The sequence below is a fragment of the Octodon degus genome, unplaced genomic scaffold, assembly GCF_000260255.1.
Source record: "Octodon degus isolate 3935 unplaced genomic scaffold, OctDeg1.0 scaffold00162, whole genome shotgun sequence".
Classification (NCBI taxonomy): Eukaryota; Metazoa; Chordata; class Mammalia; order Rodentia; family Octodontidae; genus Octodon; species Octodon degus.
In genome coordinates this window covers 2369600-2390888 of record NW_004524738.1, presented here as the reverse complement: position 1 = coordinate 2390888, position 21289 = coordinate 2369600, and the positions used below count along the sequence as shown (strand labels likewise).

Genomic DNA, 21289 nt, shown 5'->3' with positions numbered 1-21289 from the left:
AGCAGCAGCAGCAGCAGCAGCAGCCTAGGAACCAATCTAATGAAGGATACAAAGACCTCTACATTGAAAACTATAATACTCTGAAAATGGTGACTAAAGAGGATATCAGAAAATACAAATATATCCCTTGCTTTTGGGTACGAAGAGCCAATATAGTAAAAATGACAAAACTTCCAAAACTGTTACACAGATATAATGCAATTCCAATAAAAGTTCTAATAGCATATCTCACATAGAGAAAACAATCCTAAAATTCATTTAGAATGAGAAAAAAGTACAAGAGCAAAGGCAGTTCTGGGCAACAAAGGCAAGGCATGGGGCATCACAATCCCAGACTTGAAATTATACTATAAAGCTACTGTGATAAAAACAGCATGGTAGGGGAAAAAACAAAAACCCCACAAACCCAAGATCAACAGAACATATTAAAATATGAAGAAAGAACTCCAGACACACTCAGCCACCTTATCTTTGACAAAGGTGCCAAACATATTCACTGGACAAAAGATAGCCTCTTTAATAAGTGGTGCTGGAAAAACTGACTCTGCACACGCCAAAGATGAAAATTGGACTCATGTCTTTTACTATGCACTAAACTAAATTCAAAATGGATCAAAGCTCTAACTATTAAAACAGAAGCATTAAATCAGCTGGAAGATAGAACAAGTAAAACTCTTGAAGACATTGGTGTAGACAAACACTTTATGAATAAAACTCCACTCGCAAAGGAGCTATCAAAAAGGAGCAACAACTGGGATCTCATCTTATTAAAATGCTTTTGCACAGTGAGAGAAACCATATAATTTGGGGAAAAAATGTTGCCTGAGACAAAGGATTACTATGGAGAACATATAAACAACTCAAAAAAATCAGACCTTTCAAATTTAAAGTCCCAACCCCAAAAATGGGCATCTGAGAGAACACACGTTTCTCAGATAAAGAAATACAAACAGCAAATAAAGATATTTTAAAAAGTGTTTAGGGTCCAGGGAAATGGGTCAGTAGAATAAACACTTGCCTGGCAATCGCAAGGGCCTGAGTTCAATCCCTGGTTCCACAAAAAAAAAAAAAAAAAAAAAAAAAAAAAAAAAAAAAAAAAAAAAAAAAAAAAAAAAGGAATAAAAAGTGTTTAACATTACTGGTCACTCAAGAAATGCAAATTAAAAGAGCTGAGATTCCATCTCACCCCAGAAATAATGGCTATTATCAAGAAATCAACCAATAACAAATGTTGGCAAGGCTGTGGGGAAAAAAGAACCCTTCTCCACTGTTGGTAGAAGTATAGACTGGTGCAACCACTGTGGAAATCAGTTTAGAGATTTCTCAAGACAAAAACCAACCAAACAAACAAAAAATCCCCACTAAGAGGTCTTCTTTGACCCTGCTATTCCCTTTCTAGGTATCTTCCCAGAAGAATTAAAAACATCATACCACAGTGATATAAGTGCATCCACATTTATAGCTGCACAATTGTAAGAGCTGTATCTTGGAAACAACCCAAATACCCATCAATCGAGGAATGAATAAAAAAAGATGCGGTCTCTTTATACAAAGAAGTACTACTCAGTCATAAAGGCTAAGTTGGAGACTTCTAAGGTAAACAGACGCAACTTGAGAGACACTCTTAAGTGAAACCAGCCATTATTTCTGGGGTGACACACACATGTTAACATATTGTCTCCCTTGTATGAGAAGCTGAAAGAATAAATAAGATCCAAAATATATAAGATACTGTAAAATGGGAAGAAACTCCAAAATGGGGGAATGGAAAAAATAATCCATTAAGGACAAGAATAGAGCAGCTGCCTCAAAGCAGTACCTGAGGAACTGTCAAAAGAACTTATGAATAATTACTGGTGTGGGGTTCGTAGGATGCTCATCTTTATCGCAAGGAATCCACATGATAAGCACACCTATTTCGCTGGATTGCTGCCTACGTTTCATCACCCGAAGGACACATCTGGGTAAGCAGCGAAGCTCGGGATTCTGGCCCCTCTCCTTCCACTCCCACATCTGTGCTCTTCCTGCTGTGGGCTGCTTAGGAAAAAGATGACCTGAAACATTAGGCGGTATGCGTGAGCTCATGTTTAAATGGCTGGGAGCCCCTGGGGGTGTAGCAATGGATGGCCAGAAAGTGTGCGGTGGGGGGAAGCAAGCCACTGCTGTAGTTGTGGTGATGATGGCTTCTAGCCAGAGGCTCGCAGCCCAGTTGTTGTCTTCTCTGCAGATCTGGCCCCATCCCAATCTAGTGAGTGACTAACATGGGCACAAAAGACTGCCTCAAGGTGGTGCCGCGTGAGTGAGAGCTCTGCCTCTGGGCTCCCTGAGGTTCCTGGGGAGCCCTGACCCCACCAGGGTTCTCTTCTAGAACAAGCACTTAGTTCTAGGGTCAAGACCTGGAAGAGTGCAGGCACCAAAGACAAACCTAATAAGGAACATTTGAGGAGTTTCTTCAAGGTGGGGGACACAAAATGCCCCCTAGAAAATTCCTGGAGCCAATCTTGTGGGCCTCAGGGAAGATGGCACATCAGCAGGAGGGGAAGAGTTTCTGGCTCCAGGGCTGCCAGGGTGAGATGAGGCCAGGGGGCAGGAGGAAACCTGGTGGCCATCGAGTCAGTCCAGCCTTGCTGCGGGCTACCAAGTCGATAGTTCCAGGGACAGCAGAAAATGCAGGGTTGAGCCCACCAAGGGTGGCCTAAACTGGAGTCTTGGTTAGGGTTAGCTGTGCAGATGACACCTAGACCAAACGGGTCGATTTTCCCTCAGCACAGGAAGTCTTGGGCAGCAGCTGTGACGTCTCGGAGTCCCCAGCTCCTGCCATCCTCTGCTCGTTTGGCCTCCACACACAGCTCACCTCTTCTCCATCTTCCAGGCAGTGAGGAGATGAGGGAGAGACAGGGAAGAACCAGCGGCCCCAGCATCAGGAAAGGAAAACCTTTCCCAGGGACCCTGCCAGGTTCCATTTGTATCTTTTTGGTCACAACTATCTAGGCTACTTCCAACTACAAAGATGGCTTTTTTTTTTTTTTTTTTTTTTTTGCTAGGTAGACTGATTCTTCAAGTGAAAAGAGGGATCTGCTAGAAAAGGGAAGAAGAGCCTTTATCAGGCTACAGTAGCGCCGGCCATAGCCAGGCATAAGGCCGGGGCCAAGCAGATGAGGAAAATGGTCAAAGCTACTCTAAAAAAGGAGATCCCCAAGTGGAGGATGAGTGTAGACTGAATCTTGGGAAGTGCACCCTGAAAGAGCTTGGAGGTAAAGAAAGGAAACCCTAAGAAAGTGTGCAACTTTGACATGAGAATTTCAGGTGTAACATTAAAATTCCAATTTTATTTTTTAAAGAGAGAGGCTTGTTATGTAGTCCAGGCTGGCCTTGAACTCATGGCAATTCTCTTGCCTCAGCCTCCTGGGCACTGGAATTACAGGCATGTGCCACCATGCCTGGCTGAAATTTCAATTATTTAAGAAAGCAGCACACCAGTTCTTTCTTTTATTATTTATTTATTTGGTACAGGGTGTCACTATGCAGCTCAGACTCATAGTGATTCTCCTGTCTCAGCCTTCCCAGCACTGGGATAACAAGCATCCACCACCACACCCAGTTTTGGTGCCCAGCCCAGCTCAGGACTGGCGTGGCATGTGGTACTGGGGATCAAACCCAGGTGTACACTTGCCAGCCAGGCGCTTAGACCACCAAGCTATCTCCCTGGCCAGGACTCCTGTTCTTAAGCGAAATGAATCTTATTCTTTACCTGAGAAAGGTAACATAGATGTCCCCACTGAGTAAGTTTAAAAAGGAAGTAAAAGTCTCATTACTTCCTCCATTGTTCAGTATCAGGACACAGATACAATGACAAACTGAGCTCAACTCTTTGAAAACCCAAGGGACAGGGAAATGACAACAGGAGGGTAGAGAGAGCCATGTGGAAACAGGGGTGCTCAGCAGTGTATGCCTGACTCCCAGCCAGACAGGGAAAGAAAGGTTCCTTACCCCATTCACAGGCACAAGGACAAAACTGGCAGCTTGGAGTGTGGGCATTCAGACCCTGTCATCTGCCACAACAGGGATGGGCTTGGCCAATGCTATGCCAAGTGACATAATCCAGGAAGACAAACACTGCGTATTCCCACTTGCATATGGAATTAAAAGACAATGCTCAAAGCCAGAGCTACAGAATTACAGTGGTAGTAACTACGGTGTAAGTGGGGTGGGGGTAGGGGAGACAAGCAGAACTGCTGGTCACAGGAGAAAAATCAGCAAGTTTAGAGAGCTAATATGCAACATGAGAACTAAGGGTAACACATTTTATTAGGGCTTGTTAAATAAGCACCTGTTAGCTTCTTGTTGATACACTGAGTCTAGAAGCTTACGTAACTCAGCAGTTCTACATCCCAGGGGCAAAAAAGACATTCCCTTACTGCTCTAAGATGTTGTTCATTGTGTCAACTGCAGAAGTTAAAAACTTCAACTAAGTGATTCAGCAGGGGGCCAGGGTCCTGACTTTGCCAACATCCTCAGCCTGTGCCAGAGGAGGGCACAGAGACAGTATGCGTGCTACAGCCCCCTCGGGTGGGGGTAGCTTGCTTACAACATAAAGGAGGAAAACAGGCTTGTTCTCCCCTTTTGCTCATGTTGCTTTTGCTGTCTTCTGCCGCCTTGTCGTTCTTGTGCCGTGCCACCCTCCCTTGCAGCCAGCTGATTATGGCCTGAAACCTCCACAAACTATAAGATAAATAAACTTTTCTTTCCTTAATTTTAGATGTCGGGTACTATGTCTCAGCAACAAGAGAAAAGTAACCAAGACACAGCTTGTCTCCAAAATGTAGAATGAGAATTATATCAACCTGTACTAGCTGCCTTACAATCGCTATGTATTCCTAAGCATCAGATGTACATAATAAATTAATCAAGAGCACACCAGGCCCTACTCCATATCTGTGGCTTGTGGGACCCATGTTGAGGAGCCACTTCTTTCTTAGGATTCTAGAAGAAAACCTGCCCTCAGACGTCCATCCTTGTACAGTCTATGTAGCTCACTGCAAACCAGTCTTCGTAGGGGAACTTTTCATACATAGTAACACAAATGGACATACTCAGGGATCTTAGCAGGGTTTCCTCAAACTCAGTTAGCAGCAATGATCTTCCAGGCTAGGTAATTCTTTTGGGGGAGGGGGAGGCTGGTCTGTGAACTGCAGGACCTTTTAAAAATACCTCCGGCTTCTAGATATCAGAAGCATTTCTGGTCTTCCGGCTGCCCTCCAGTCATTCAACCAAAAGTGTCTCTAGACATTGCTACATATCTCCTGGGGGATAAAATTACCCCAGTTCTAACCACTGGCATAGTCATCACATACATTCAATTTTCAACACTGCCTTATTTTCAAAAGTCACTGAGGATACCTGGGTAAAAAGACCTACTGCGAGCGCTAAACTTCAGGGACTGAAATGAGTGATACGTGGGTCTCCATAGCTGACATTTTTCTGTGCTTTCTCTGGGTTGCGCAATCTCAAGAACTCTCAAGTCCGGTGGCTGTGCCCTTACTTGTGCAAGATACTGGAAGTCAACGGACAGGTGGGGCCTGAACCCGTACCCAGAGCAGGGCACTAGACAGGGCTGGGACAGAGTGTACAGCTCTGCATGGGGGTGGGAGGGCAGCACCCATTCCTGGATCCACACAGGTCAAGCACCTCGACTTAAATATCTGTAATGACTGACATTTATTACTTTTTATTGGTGCATATTAATAATACAGAATAATGAGATTTGTCTTGGTAGTTGGTATGTGCATATCACATATTTTGATTATTTTCATTCCATTAACTCTCCTGGCCTTTCCCTCCCCCATCTCCTTTCCTATCTCTTAAAAGTTTAGCCTCCAGTTTTACGTCATCTCTATTTTCTTTGTTAAATCACCATTAATCTAGCTATCTTTTTTTTTTTTTTTTTTGGTGCTGGGAATTGAATATGGAGGCTCACATTTGCCAGGCAGGTGCTGTGCTGCTGAGCTACATCCTGGCCCCTTCACCAGTAATCTTGATGGTCAACTTGACTGACTTGGGAGCCAGTTAGGGGATTAGTGAAGTCCATTTCTGGGATCTCAGTGGGTTGCCAAAAAATGAGCAGCTTTATTCTTTTAAAAAATTATTTATTTATTTGGTAGAGGGTCTTGCTATACAGCTAGGACTCACAGTGATCCTCCTGTCTCAGCCCAGTGCTGGGATTACAGGTATGTGCCACCATGCCCAGTTTAGGTGGCTTGCTCTGCATAGGGCCTGCACAGTGTGTGGTACCAAGGATCAAACCCAGGTCTTTGTGCTTGCCAGGCAGGTGCTTAGCCCGCCGAACTATTACCCAGCCCAGAGCAGCCTTATTCTGCCACACCATTTCTGCCTGGGAGCCCGCCAGCCACGGACCAAGGTCTCTGACACTGTGAGCCAAAGCATCTTATTCCTCCTTTGAGTGATGGGTGTCAGGCATATTGTCCCAGCAGCAGAAAGACGACCTACTGCACCTCACTTGACTCCCAGCATCACTAGGGAGGGGCATCTCCCTTCTCTATTTCCACTGGGTGGACAATGTCTCATTTGACCTTCAGGAGTATGACAGTATGTTATAAAAATCACAGAAAAAATACAAATACAGATGAAGTGCTAAAACTTGAACTCAGCCATCTCCCAAGAGATTCTAATACTTGTTCAGCCTAAATTATACAGACCTCCACCAGTATCTCTGCCACAGATTTTCCAATCTGACCCTATACAGCTCCCCACACTTCATATCCAGAACATAAACCAGGTGAGGAGGCCCAATGTGTTTGTTAAAGCAACTTCCCTGGAGTCCTGTGGGTGAGTGCCACACTTTGAAAACTGCTCTTCAGCAAGTTTTTCATAGCTGGAGAAAAGCATATGGTATTAGCAAGAGAATTTTTTTTTTTTTTTTTTTTTTTTTTTTCAGAACCAGGGATTGAACTCAGGCCCTTGCGCTTGCCAGGGAAGCGCTTATTCCACTGAGCCATCTCCCTGGCCCCAAGCAAGAAATTTTTAACCTAAAGAGTTTTAGACTTTCCTACAAACTGAACAAGGTTACAAGGGTCTTCTCTAATGTAAAGGTAATTCTGTGTAAGTGCGCAACCAACCTACCCTACTAATTCTGCCTGTCAACCAAGACGCAAGGGCTTCAGGGATTCTGCTGTGCGCAGGATCCCTTTTGTGCAGAGATGCCATCATTACTATTATTCGGCTTCTACATTTCACAAGTCTAAATGTGTCAAAGCAGTGGGTTCTGAGCCTTCCGAACTAGAACATGCGCAGCAATTCCCAACTGTATTTCTCCAAGATTTTGCCACAGCAGCAAAGCTGTCAGCAGGGCAGCTCCCGTCTCCAGAACCAAGGGTCTTCTCTCCCTTTGCGCTCGTCTCTTGCACTCTCCTCCTCACTCTGCTCCACAGCGGCCTCTTGCTGTGCACGCCCGCCCTCCCCACAGCCAGCCTGTTCCCGAACACGACAGTCCTACAGTAGAGATTCTGCCTACTTCACTGCTGTAACTCAGGATCCTAAAATGGCACCTATCATGTAAAAGGTGCTCAGCAAACACCTGCTGAGTGAATGAAGGGACACAAAGGAGGACACTCAGCAGTGGTCTGCCATCGATTCCTGCAGAAAGGTAACCCCAAATCATACGGTCCCAACATTAGCATGTGACCTCCCCAGGGCCCAAATACAACTACTGAGCACTTCCTACGTGTCCAGGCTGCATCAGGTACAAGGAGACCGTTTCTCCAAGTGAGACTGTTGCCTGTGTACATAGGGTAGATAAACAGAATCCAGTGGTCCCACCCACCACCAGAAGAAAAACAGCAACAAGGTCTATTTATTTTTCCTTCAGAACAAAGGAATGAAATAAAGTGCTCAACTGTTTGGCAATTTGATAGTAGCCAAATTATTTAATCTCTTGAAGGATGCTTGCAATCTATATAAAGCACAGGGTAAGAACATTTCTAGAGCCATTCCTCCACAAATACGTTATGATTCTTATTTGTCTATGTTTCAAAGTAAGAAACAGCTGAGCCTGCTCAGCAGGTGCTAATGCTGAGGATCATTTAGAGAGAGAAAACCAGTGGGAGTAAGGGGGACAGGATGGATTAAAGAACATGAAAAGGGAGAAAGAAGGGGACACACAACACAAAAGAAAACATGGGCCAGGGAAGAGCTCAGAGGCACAGTGCCTGCCTGGAAGATGGGAAATTCTGGAAGGCAGAACTGGGAAGACAGGAGAGAGACAGAGCCCCATCACTGTTCTTGGCCCGCTGATCCCCAGGGGGAAGGCAGCTTTGCAGAAACCTCAAATGCTGATAAGGAGACTCACCTACAAGCCTAGTGCATGATCCAACTTGGCAATCTCCTCTGAATCCAAGAGACTCTAGCCAGAAGTATAGAGGCTTGTCCAAACCAGCTTGAAAAGGTGGTGACTGTCCCCACGCAGAAGAGAGATGTGGGACTGCAGGCCAAACATCCACCTTGAGGTGCTATCAAGGTGGGGGTCAGACCCATCTTTAACCAGAAAATGCTGGCTTTGTGAAAGATGTGGCTCTTTGTTCTCAGCTGCACAAGCAAGATGAAAAGGGAACGTCATCCTCTGGGAAGTGCTGTGCTGCCGCTGAGGCTCTAAGGCCTACCACCTTTGGAAGTCAACCTGTGGCAAATGTGGTTATCCGCCAAGTGCAAGAGAAAGAGTATAAGTGGAGTGCAAAACCTGAAAGGTGAAATACCACTGGAACTGGTGAAATGAGGCACCTAAAAAATTGTATGATGTGCCGGGGAGATGGCTCAGTGGAATAAGCACTTCCCTGGTAAGCGCAAGGGCCTGAGTTCAATCTCCGGTTTTGAAAAAAAAAAAAAAAAAAAAATTGTATGTTTCAGATTTAGGCATGGATTCTATGAAGGAACAACACTTAAACCCAAGAGAACAGCTGCTGCAGCATCCAGTTCATCTTGAGAAGTTCAGCGATTACTCAAAATAAATGCTTTGGTTTTAAAAGACTAAAAAAAAAAAAAAAAGATGCGCTCTCTGAGGGCTTGTTGGGCTTTGGCTCAACCAAAGCACCACAATGTACATTGGGTTCTGTGCATAAACACCATTAACTGTACTTAAATGTCCTGCCTGGGAAGTCCTGTTCTCAGGACAGCTATGTGTGAAGCAGGGAAACGTGCGGGTCAGAGCTAGCTGACCAGATGTGACAGCCAGCCTTATGAAGCTTCCTAGAATGGCAGCGGCAGGTGGTGAGAGAAAAAATCTTCCAATCTATTGAAGCTACACTATTAGCGCACGATCTTCCACCCTATTTTCTGCTGTAGTCAGAGGAGGCAAAGCAAATCACAAGAACAGCTCAGTGAGAAAGAAAATGACTTCAGTGACAGCCCTAGAAGGGTGGACATGGGGAAGCCCCATCACAGCTCCTCAGTTAGACTTCCAACAGCATTAGGGCCTGAGGTGACAGGGCTTTTTCCAAAGATTTTTTCCCCCAATTATTTTTAGTACTGTGGATGAAACCCAGGGCCTTGCACATGGTAGGCAAGCATTCTGCCAGTGAGCTACTCCTCCCTAGTAATACACTTTTATACTTTGCTTTTTAATATTTCAGATTTACAGAAAAATTATATATAGTATAAAGCATTCCCATCCATCCGTCATCTTGATTCCTCCATTGCTAACATGTTATCACATTTCACTATCATCTTTTTTTTTTTTTTTTTTTTTTGTGGAGCTGGGGATTGAACTCAGGCCCTTGCGCTTGCCAGGCAAGCGCTTATTCAACTGAGCCATCTCCCCAGCCCCTCACTATCATCTTATTAGTATGAGGTATGTGTATTATTTATTTAACCCACTTCAAAATAAGTTAAAAAGCTATGACACCCTAAATATTTTAGTATTTCCTAAAAATTAGGACATTATATAATTACAGTATGATAAAAATCAAGAAATTAACATTGATTTGATACTAGAATAAGATCTTATAAATATTTCTTTCCTCTTTTCTTCTTCTCCCATCCCAGTTTCTGATTCCTTCTGAGCAGTTTCCCTTTCCATTTTACAACATCTGCTGTACCTTTTGGATCTTACTCTTTCAGTTTCTATATACTAGGGAAACATAATGTTTACACATGTGGGTCTGGTTTATTTCTCTTATGAGTATGTCTCAAGTTGCATCCATTTACCTACAAAAGCCTTGAGTTTACCTTTCTTTGTGGATGAGTAACACTCCACTGTGTAAAAATACCACATCTTTTTTCATCTGTCCTCAGCTGGTGGGCATTTGGGTTGTTCCCAAGATTTAGCTAGGACAACTTGTGCTGCTATAAACATGGGTGAACATATATCGCTGTGGTGTGGTGTTTTTAATTCTGGGAAAATAAGATAATTGTACTATTAATTTCTATTATAGTGCTTATATTGTTTGATCAATTCTGCAGGCTTGTAACTGGGAATCTTAGCAACTATTCTGACGATATTAACATGCAATATAATAACCATTGTTAATTTCCTATCATCTTGTTTTAAAATTCTATTTTGCTTTTTTTCATTTTCAAAAATTTTCTTTTAAAGCAAAGACCTTATACAAATTTCTCTCATAGTTTGAATGATGACCTTAGAACAAAATCAAAAGTTTTCTCTTTCAGGATCCAGTCTAGGGCGACAGGCACAATTCACTGTCACGGCCCCTTAGCCTCCTTTAAGTCTGAACTGCTTCCTTTATCTTCCACGACCTTGACACTTCTGAAAAGCACAGCTGCTTTCGTAGGATGAACCTGTTTGCATTTGTCTGATAGTTCTTCATGATTAAATGCAAGTCATAAATTTTTGGCTGGAATATTACAAAAGGGAGACTTATCACAGCGTTTTCTTAGGGACCCATGAAGTTGAGCTGTCCTAAGACTGGTGACATTTAACTTGAGCAGTTGGTTAAGGCCATGTAAGCCAGATATCTTTACACTGTGAAGTTTGTAACTAATACGTACCTTCATGGGAAATACTTAAAGATTAAATAAATAATCAAAATCTACTTCCTTTAGCACCCACACTAAGGGATTCTTACTGGGAGGAGGATAAAACTCCTGCGTGGTCACAAATGCAAATCCTAAGAATAAACCTAGGGCTGGATAAAGCAGTACTTGGTGAGGAAAATCTAGCAGGGAAGGTTCCTATCAGATTTAATTCAAGTAGCTCCAATTTGGTTAGCTACTAAGAAGTCAGAGAGACCACTCTAGATCAGCTCGCGAGAGCACACCTGAGATGGGAGTGTGCCAGCTTCTCTCCTGACACCCCAGACCTGCTCGAAACCGCGTCTGTTCACAAGGTGGCCAAGGCAGGAGAGCACACGCCATGTCCAGAGCTGAGAGCGAGACTCACGACACTGCCTCTAGCCAGGGGTGACGTCAAGGGATGCAACACAGTGATTCTCAGTCCCCGGTGCACAACGAAGGGGCCTCAGTTTTAAAACAGAAAGTCGACTCCCCTCTACCTCACAGTATAGTGTGACCAGGCTTTAGAACTCCAAAATTTGCCTTGTCCAGGAAAAATTATTAAGAGCTCTGTTATCATATTCAGTTAGGAACTTCAGAAAATACAGGAAAGCAAGAAAAATACTGAAAATCCCTGATCTGATGAGCCAGGGAGGCCCATGCTGACCCTCAATGCTATTCCGTCAGCGCCCACCCTGTGCCCACCCGCATCTCACCATGACTGGCATCACGCCGTCTACACCAGCCTTCTTTGAACTGAGTCCTGCTGGGGATGAAGCCCTCCAACAACAAAGGGCTGGGTGCATGTTCTTCTCAAGTCTAAGGATGGTCTACAACCACAATTATCCCAGGAGCAGAATGTTAACTCTTAACACAATGGCTGCCTTTTGTTAGGGCTTTCTGATAAAACTTCAGGTGAGAAGGGGTGGCCTGTGTTGTTTTATAATCTGCTTTGCTCATTTGATAATCCTTTAAATAAACAATTGAAGTGCTTTCCCATACCAGTAACTGGGATTATGACAAGAAACAAGGCACTTTTTTCAAATGAATAAGCTACCAGGAAAACTGAAAATATCCAAACAAAGAAGCAAATAAACATGACCACAGAGCTACCACTGGCCTGAGTGTCCTGGGATGGGAACCGCAGGTCCACCGGAGGAAAGCTGGGAGGTTTCCCGAGCAGGTGAAGAATAAGCAGGATTGGCCACGGAGATAACTGTGTAAGCACCTGCCCAGGCTCCGCAAGGACTGGTGTTCGATCCCCAGTATTGTGTGCTGCGCTGGCTGGGTCCTGGGTGCCAAGCTAGCCACCAAGACCGGGCGTGATGGTGCACACCTGTAATCCCAGCACTGGGGAGACTGAAACAGGAAGATCTCTACAAGTTCGAGCTGTGTAGTGAGACCCTGCACCAAATACATAAAATTTTTTTAAAAAATAAATTAAGCAAGATTTCAGAGAGGAACAGGGGAAGGCCCAATGGGTCTTTGTAAAGAGTGGTTAAAAATTTCAGCTTAAAAGAAACAAGGCAAAAAAAAAAAAGAAAAGAAACAAGGCCTCCACACAATGGTTTTAAGCAGGAGAGTAGTAAGATCATACCAGGATGCATCAGGCCAAGGGAGCACTGACACCATGGCAGCACAAGGTAAGGAGCAGCTGAGTCAGCGAGGAGGGCACGACAGGGACCGAACAGGAGACGGGGAGGAGAAAATGCCTCAGAACTCGGTGCCTGAGCCTGGAAGGCTTTCTGCTAGCACAGGGCCACCAAATCCTGACTGAGGAACAAATTCAGGTCACTAACAGTGGCAGATAAGAAGGCTTCGCATACTGCTACAGCTCTGGAGATGAGTTAGTGACAGAGGCAGGGTACGCCTTGGAGAGACTGAGGCGAGGGGGCAGGGCAGGACTGGGGCCATCTGAAGCTGCCCAGAGATCTCTCAGGGGTTCCTCGGGCCCTCAACAAAGCCCTCTGTAAGAGCTGCTGGAGGGGGCCAAAGTGCCAGCACACTGTCACGCAGGGTTTGCCAAGGCAAGGAGAGTGTACCCACCCCCCGGGTGCCTCCAGAAGCTGCACCTTTAAAGGAAGACTTCTCTCTTAGACTAAAGAAAGACAAGTCACTGGGCTGAAAAAAGAATTCTTAATAGGGAAAAGTGAGGCTCAGTCTGCAGTATGGGACCAGCACAAACAAGCCTCAACACGGGAACCTTCCCCCAAGCGGAGCACAAAGGGAAGAGGTGATGGGGCTGTGTGTGGGCAACGCTAAGCAAACCAAGATCCCCCCACCCCACAGAGGGCAGGCAAGGGTGAGGCTCTTAGGGCGGAGGAGTAGGAAAGCGACATGTCTAACAGGACCTTAGAAATATTTTGCAAGGAACAGCTGGCCAGGTGGTGGGGGGCTGAGAGACGAGGAATTTGCCCAGCAGCTTTGACAATAACCAGGGTACTCAAAAATCCTATTTGTCATTCAGAAACCAAGGAGCTGGGCTCATCAGATAAAGCCCCCAATCAGAAAGCTGTACTGACCCTGAAAAAGCAATCAGAAGACAGAAGTGAATGGGACAACCTGGGTCTGACAGAACCAGGCAATCAGGGACTGAAGGTGAGGGAGACAAGACTCTGTTTGGGCCATGGAATAAATTAAACATGTTCATATTTCTTTTCTGCCCTGGTTCTCCCACCTCCCTCCCCCCAGTCCTGGGGATTAAATCCTGGCCTTTGCACTGAGGTATAGCCGTGGCCCTTTTTAATTTAATTTTTTTTTTTTTTTAAAGACAGGGTTTTGCTAAGTTACTAAGTTGCCAGGCTGGGTTTACACTTGTTTTCTCTTTTTATTTATTTACTGGATACGGGGTCTGCTATACAGTTCAGATTCATAGTAGTTCTCCTGTCTCAGCATCCCCAGCATTGGGATTGCAGGTGTGGGTTACCATGCCATGAATTTTAGTGGCTGGCTTGGCGCAGGACCAGTTTAGTATGTGGTACCGGGTATCAAACCCATATCCTTGTGTTTGCCAGGAAGGCACTTAGACCATCAAGCTATCTCCCCAGCCCCTGGGTTCACACTTGTGATCGTCCTGTCTCAATCTTCCAGAGGGCTGAGATGACAGGTGTGTGCTCCTGCACACAGCTGTATGTTTGTGACAGATACACTTAGCTGGCAACTTGGCTGGCTTGGGAATCACCTGAGGATGAGAAAAACACACTTCCAGTGTGTCTGAGTGGCTTGTGGAGGGGCACCCTCGGGGTCTACACCTGGTCCTGAAGCCCACTGATCAGAGACTGAGACCTCCATTATGGGGAGCCAGACCTCCTCTATGTTGTCTGTGTTGGGAATTTTGTACCGCAACAGCAAAGTTGAAGAGTACACTGTTTCCATTTCTATGTTGTTTTGTTTGCCTTACCAAAGACTGAACCAGGGAGTGTTGCTGAGTTTCATCCTCAGCATCCCCAGCCGTTATTATTCTTTATTTTTTTATATTTTGTGGCAAGGTCTTGCTAAGTTTCTCAGGTTGGCCTTGAACTTTTGACCCTTCTGCCTCAGCCTCCTTAGTAACATACCACCTCATCCAGTAATATGTTCCTATTGCTAAATCAAAGAACATATACTTAAGTTTTTAAGATGAGACTAAAACACATGATTTCCTCTTAGGTCCTAATCACATCCCTTTTATCTTGGGTCTAAGAATTTGGAAGCCGACATTCAGGAGGCTTTTGAAAAAAAAAAGTACGCAAGTTCTTATGTATAAGCTGGTTTTTACTCAAATGTGGAGTTATGTCCCCGAGGATACAGCAACAGGCAACACCAACACAGTTTCTCCTCTCAAAAGCTCCTAGTCTTCTTTTCTTGCTAGCTTATTTTGCATTGGATATGAGGGCAAACTTTCAGAAACAAAGGTACTGGGGTATCTGTCCTGAGGAAAAAAGCTTCTGCCATGGTCTGGGTAGGAGTCAAAGCAGGATGGGGTGGTGGGTGTCGCAGTCAGGGACTGACCACAGGCACTGCTGGGAGAAGCCTGGCTGTGGTGTTTGAAGGATCTGCCAGCAGAAACGCTAGGCCAAGAGTGCTGGAGAGTATGTTGTCACTGCAGCGGGGACTGGAACTTTTAATCCCCTTGGGATAAAAGGTTGCAACTGGGAGTATTTAAAGTAAAAGATATCTCTCCTGGGCATGATTAGAGAAGGGGACACCCTCTCACAAGGCAGGACCAGTTAGGTCTGCCATGGGGACCCAGACAAGCGTGCATGTGCCTGGGAGTGCACGCATCTAGATACAACACAGCCTCTCAGCCACAGCACAGGGGACCCCTTGACCTTGCAGGGTGACAGCTGGGAATGTACTATATGCTGCCTAGTTTCCTATCTTCGGGCCTGGGTCTGAACCCCAGCTCTGCTTCTTAACCTCTCGGTGCCTGGTGTCACACTCACAGGGCCATGGTGAAAACTAAACGACCTGACATACATGTCTACAACACATGAGGACCCAGTAGATAGAGCGGCAGAAAGTTCACATCTTTCTAGCCCATGCTCAGCAGCGTGTGTGTTCACCTGATAAGGACAGGGAGGAGGCTTTGAAGACAGCATGAAGAGAATATAAGGCAGCTCATCAATAATTTATCTTACATAGCTTGAAGAGGTGTTTCTAGGTGCCTAAAAGATTAGACATGTGTATCTTCATCTTCCTAGAGAACTGAGACCTGTATCCACCTGTTCCTCTTTATAATTTTTTTTTTAAAGATTTATTTTTATTTATTTATTATTTATTTATTTAGTGTGTGTGTGGCCAGCTCAGCCCACCAGGGGGCAGGGCTGGCTGGCATGTGGTGCTGGGGGATTGAACCAAGGTCCCTGTGTTTTGCTTAGCTTAGCTTGTTCTAAGTAGGTGCCTTAGACCACTGAGCCATCTCACCAGCCCCCCTCTTTATAATTTTTAAATGTAGCTACTAGAAAATTTAAGATTGTATAAGGATAGTTCAGGTTATATATCTACTGAACAAAACCATGATAGAAGGAAGACAAGGAAGAAGACCATCCCAGCCACTAAGCCCTGGGTGACTGAGAAGTTGACTACAGAAAATGACGAGCAAGGAGATGAGGCTATGGAGGCGGTATTCCGTCTCTGTCCTCTAACGTTCTTGCTGCTGGAGGCTAGAAAAGAAGACAAAATGTTTATGAAAAAACAGAAAAGGGATGAAGAACAAGATTGGAGAAAATGAAAAGGCAGAGGCTGAGAAGAGAAGGTGGCCGGGAAAAAAGAAATTCTCTGTTTAATAGGAAAACCCAGATCTCAATACACATAAGCTTTTACTTATGAAAACCACACAGTCTTAAAAATAGCCTTAACAGTTCAAAAGACTAAGTACTATCCCATCAAAGCGGACCTTTTACATTTGTTATTTTTATCAAGCCTACCAAATCCTATCACACGACACTTAACTGCCATAATTTGATGTTAAAAACAAAGAAAATGGAGACTTTGTGTGTGTGCAGGAGCAGCAAGCCACCCAAAACCTTAATCCTTGATATTTTTCCATGCTGTAACAGAACAAAAACGTCTTGCACGGCTCGAAAGCCCAAAGGAGAAATGGGCTTTTCCTCCAGATCCCTGGGGGATAGGGGGATTCTTAAGAGGAAATTTAGAGGCTGCCAAGTAAGGAAGGACCAGAGAAGTCTACACGAAGGACGAAGTACAGTTTCGCAATGGCTCAGGTGACAGGTTTGTTTGCAGCAGGAGGGCTGGAAGCTGAGATCAATGTTAAGCAGTTGGGCCCAAGAAACTCTTCTCTAATGTCAGAGGGAGGATCCAGCAGTAAAATGTTCCCCATAGCTTGGCCTGTCTTGCTGTGGGGCTTGGGGACCCTGGAACCAGGGGTGACTGCACCTCCTGAGACTGTCTGGGGTACAATCTGGCAAAAATGAGCCTCACTGCTGGAACCATTCCTGCCTTGTTCTCTGTCATGGTTCGGGGTTTCTGCAAGGGGAACAATATAATACAGGATACATATTATAATATTAGTTTATAAAGAATCACCAAAGTATCATATACAACAAATACAGGAAATCTATGTACACACTAAATACTAAAGACTCCAGCTGAGGGCCTGGATCCTAATACTCTGCATGAGTCCAGCTGAAAACCTAGAGTTCATACAATGCTTCCCACAAGTCCAGTTGGAGGCCTAGAGCCCAAAACAAAGTCTCATGCAGGTCCACTTCACGAACCTGTGCTGGAAAGGCCCAAGGGTCAGTGGTGGAAGCTGGAAAGTCTATGCCAGCAGGATGAAGGATCTGTGCTAGCAGGCTGAGGGATCTGAACTGGAGCCAGGAAGCAACGCTCAGGGTAAGCACCAGAGTTCCCACAAAAGTACCACAGCCATCCTCAGCAACAGTGAGGTCCCGAGCTCCTTCAGCAACAAGGAAAGCTGAGTTCCTATCCGGAAAGCCAGTGCCACGAGCTTCTCCCATGAGGCCGAGCAGTGCACCTTCCTCCCCTCTGGAGCAGGAAGCGATGCTCAAGGTGAGGACCAAAGTTCATCAGGAAAGCCAGCGTGACAAGGTCCTCTGGCAGAACAGCCCAAGAGAACTCGCAGCTTCTAGCAGCTTCCAACAGCCCCAAACAGCATTTGTAACGGCGTTCTGGCAGCTTCTCCTGTTCTGCCTCTTATACTGCCAACAACAGTCCTCAGGTGGGCCTCCCACCCCAGCACCATGCTGGTTCAATTCAGTTGGGTGTAAGACCACGCGTCATAGACCATGTGTCTTGCCACGGACCTTGGTCCAAATGGTGGCTGGGGGATTAGACATGCCAGTGTTATATAAAAAAAAATTCTTAGGCTGGGGAGATGGCTCAGCAGCATAAGAGCCTGCCTGGCAAGTGCAAGGTCCTGAGTTTGATTTCCAGTATAATACAAAAAACAAAAGACAAACAACAACAATGAAACTTAAAGCTTTGTTACTTATATACATATTAGTTACACTGTATGTCTTGTATGCAGCCCAAAATAACTCTTCACTCAGTGTGGCCCAGGCAGCAAGGCAGGTCCAACTTACCAAGTGCAGGTCTGACACACCCGCCTACCGACACCAGAAAGGCACATGATATCAGCACTGTGACTTCCATTCAAATCCTGGAAGCTGCCCCAGTGTCCAGTGACAGTGTAGGGATAAGTACAGCCACTAACAGCAATGCCAGTGAACACGTACATGTAGCCTCCTAAGAAATCTCAGACACCAAGTGCTTATGGGAATGGGAAGGACAGTGTCTCTATTTCATTTATAGAGTAAGGGAGGGAAGTCAGGATAGCATTGATGCTGGGAGAGAAAGTGACCGGAAGCAACAATACTGGGAGATCCAGAAGCCATGTGTGTTTTTTCCCTTTCCTTCTCTTCCCTTCCCTTCTTCTTTTTTTTCCTTTTCCGCTTACCACTGTTGTTTCCACTACATCCCTAATCCTGGGGTTGGGGGTAGGGAGCGGGGGTGGGAAGAGCAGGGCTTGGTAAATTACCCAGGCTGGACTTGAATTTATGATCCTCCCATTTTGGTCTCCCAAGTGGCAGGGATTACAGGTGTGTGCCACCACACCAGGTTTGTTATAATCTGTACAGATTATGAAAAATTCAACTGAACCCTCAATTTACACCCTCTTATCTCTTGCCGGAACTGAATCTATGTGCATGGTAGGCAAGCACTACCGCTGAGTTACAGCCTCAGGGTCCCTTTACTTTTCTAGTATTTTTGCAATATTTTTTAAAAGGTAAAGATTCATGTGTCTGGTGTCTAAGTAGTGAGGCCTGTCGGTGTCAGTGTTCTTGAACCCCTCTCGGCTCATTTCTCTCCTTTCTCTGTGCACATGCTCATGCAGAGTCTCTGCCAGGGGAGCTGAATGCCACCATCCATATTTATGGCTTCCTCCCACACCAGGCCTCTGATCACCACGTTCCCCATCTAATGAGGATGACTTCACTAACTCCTGCCACCCACATTGACTCAGTCCTTGCTTCTCTTTCCTCGGCAGTTGGGGAGTTGTTATCATCATTATTAAAGTTTGTGTATTCCCAGTTGTTTTACTTCTGCCAAAGCTTTCCAGCTTGACTAAGAACATGGAGTGTGCTCTCTGGGAGGTATCTCAATCCTGTCTCTGCAGGCAGCAAGAATTCAATCACTCCTAAGGAGCCGCGAGGTGTGGAAGGTGAACCTTTTTCCATTTCTATCTACCTTCAAAAGCCAACCAGCTAACCTCCCCTCACTGCTACGGCGAACCAAATAACAAGCAGTTTGTTCTTACTCTACACTGAATAAATCCTTTATAGCCACCAATGTATTTACATGAGACAATTTGTTACATGTACAAAAATGATAAGAATTTTTAGCATGCCTGTAATCCCAGCAGTCTGGAAGTCTCAGGCAGGATGGTTGCAAATTTGAGTTCAACCTGGATAATTTAATGAGACTGTCTCAAAAAATTAAAAAGCCCTGAGGGATATAGCTCACTGAAGGCCCTGCATTTGATGCCTAGTAACACACGTGTACACACACACACAATTCCCCCAAACAGTCATACAAGTGACCTTTTAGAATTTATTCATGTCAGTCCCCCCTTTTTCATAAATTCTTCCATGTCTTCTTGCCTCACCCATTTCTTTCTTGCCTCGAGGACAAAACACCATCAATCATAACCAGAATCTTCCAAGGTTCATTTCATCTCATAGGAACAGCAGCACCCAATGGAACGGACATCCATGTACAAAGACTTCTAACATTCTGATTACAGTGCTTGCGGTTCAGATTAATTCCTCCTTGTCCAAGCAAGTGTTGGAATAAAGTCAGATGCTTCCTGACTCTCTTAACGGGAAATGGTAGGCACCACTCTAAACCCTGAAGCCTTCAGGATTGCACAAGTGAAGCCACGACCTAGCCTGACTCTGCCTGAGCCTGCACTCCTTTATTCAAAAGAAATGGATCCCTCTTCCTGGTTTCAGGACTCCTCATTTTTCCAACAAGAGGATTAGGAATCGTAAACCAAGGAGAAGGCTTGGCTAAACACCAGAGGGCAGAAGATTAATCTCCTTTCTCTTTGATATCTCCAATCCCCACTCCTTGGCATGAGAAGCAGGTAAACCGCGGGTGCTGGAACGAATGTTACACATAAAACTGTTTTCCCCTTTGAATAAAAAAAACATTGAGATAAGCAAAGATCACATATATGAATTAAGACAGCAAGATATAAAAAAATTACTCTTCCAAGTCAGCTAATGACTCTCTAGAGCCCTCTTCACTGATAAATGTATTTTTAACGGTCAGAACCACAGCCATCTGCAGATTAAGTCTCCAGGACAGACCAAGTGACCTGGCTCCCCACGGGCCAGATCAGTGTCCGCCAAGGTGACCCAACCGGTGAGGGGTTGGGGTAGGAAGCCACCCCTCTCTTGTTTGCCGGGCTTGTAGATGACGTTTTTTAAAAACCTTTCGAAAAGACGCACAATGTCCATGTCAAGCCAGCGCTCACCATACCAAGACGCCGAAAGGTCGCCCGGACGCGTCTGCTCCGCAGGGCTGGCCGCGCAGAGGGGGCGGGGAGCCGCAGCGGCGGACACCGCACCTCGCGCCTCCGCGATGGATGCGCGCAGCGGCGGCCAGAGCTGCCCGAGACCCCGCGGCGGATCCGCAGCCGCGTCCCGGGGGTAAAACTTAACTCGGCCTTACAGGCTTGGAAGCTTCCAGCAATGAATTAAACCCCAGCCGCTGTGGAAAGCGTGGAGCAAAGGCGCCGCCGCGACTGGACCTGCATCCCGGCCCTCGGGTCCTGCCCCGCGCCGCGTCCTCACCTGCGCGGGCGCGGTGCCCGCCGGTCTGCGAGGCCCGGGACCACTGCCCTCTGCCCAGTACCCCGCCCGGCGCATTCGGGGGCACAGAGTCCAGGGCGCTGCCGCCGGGGGCCGGGCGGGGCAGTCCGGATCGGCCAGGCGGTAGCGGGGACGTGGACGGGGACAAGGACAGGGCGCCGCCGCCCTCAGTCCGCGGGTCCCTGCTCGGCCGAGGAGGGGGCTGCGCCACGTACCTCGGCCGGCAGGTGCCGCCGCCGCCGCTGGAATTCGCGGCTGCACTGGCCGCCGCTCCGCGCCGCCGGCGGTCTTCGTGTGCATACTAAGGAGGGGGCGGTGGCCGGCCCCCAGCCCCGCGCCCCGCACCCCCGCCCGGCCCGGGCGCCGCGCTCGCGCCCATTCAGCCCCCAACCGTTCGCCCCCCCTTTGTTTCAAATAGGACTCTCCAAAAT

General features: G+C 46.1%; 1 protein-coding gene across 5 annotated transcripts in view; it reads right to left on the bottom strand.

The window, feature by feature from the left end:
- Window positions 1-21229, bottom strand: part of St3gal5 (ST3 beta-galactoside alpha-2,3-sialyltransferase 5) — a 51637-nt gene extending 30408 nt beyond the window's left edge. The window contains exon 1 of one of the 5 annotated variants that reach the window (XM_023702935.1): window positions 21074-21229. In XM_023702935.1, coding sequence (XP_023558703.1) covers window positions 21074-21158 — 85 coding nt within the window. In that variant the 5' untranslated portion in view covers window positions 21159-21229. Of the gene's footprint in view, window positions 1-8365; window positions 8467-20521; window positions 20647-20718; window positions 20796-20840 lie in introns of those variants that run through there. The other 4 variants (XM_023702936.1, XM_023702939.1, XM_023702938.1 and 1 more) reach the window with 4 other exon arrangements.
- Between the last annotated feature and the right edge of the window lie 60 nt (window positions 21230-21289).